This window comes from Penaeus monodon, chromosome 30 (genome assembly GCF_015228065.2).
Source record: "Penaeus monodon isolate SGIC_2016 chromosome 30, NSTDA_Pmon_1, whole genome shotgun sequence".
Taxonomy (NCBI): Eukaryota; Metazoa; Arthropoda; class Malacostraca; order Decapoda; family Penaeidae; genus Penaeus; species Penaeus monodon.
The window spans coordinates 22,076,611-22,076,828 of NC_051415.1; the positions used below are offsets into that span (position 1 = coordinate 22,076,611).

The 218-nt window shown below is 39.9% G+C and overlaps 1 protein-coding gene across 1 annotated transcript in view; it reads right to left on the reverse strand.

The window, feature by feature from the left end:
• Positions 1-218, reverse strand: part of LOC119592384 (protein hairless-like) — a gene marked incomplete in the record, with an annotated part of 17,298 nt that overhangs the window by 12,568 nt on the left and 4,512 nt on the right. The window contains 1 exon segment of the mRNA XM_037941204.1: positions 8-99. Coding sequence (XP_037797132.1) covers positions 8-99 — 92 coding nt within the window.

Consider the following 218-nt stretch of genomic DNA (forward strand, 5'->3'; position numbering starts at 1 on the left):
ACGATGGAGGGGGCCAGTACGTCTTGCTTTTCACTGGCACCCATCCTGCTGAGGCACCCATGTCCGTACGATGTGACAACTCCAGAAGGAACTTTCCCTCTGAAAGTGTTGTTATTTATACTTTAAAAGTTATATATAAAGTTCACTACTCATTTATAACAGTATCTTTTTCAATTTAGGTTTGTGTGCATGTATATATGTATTTGAAGCAAGGTGGG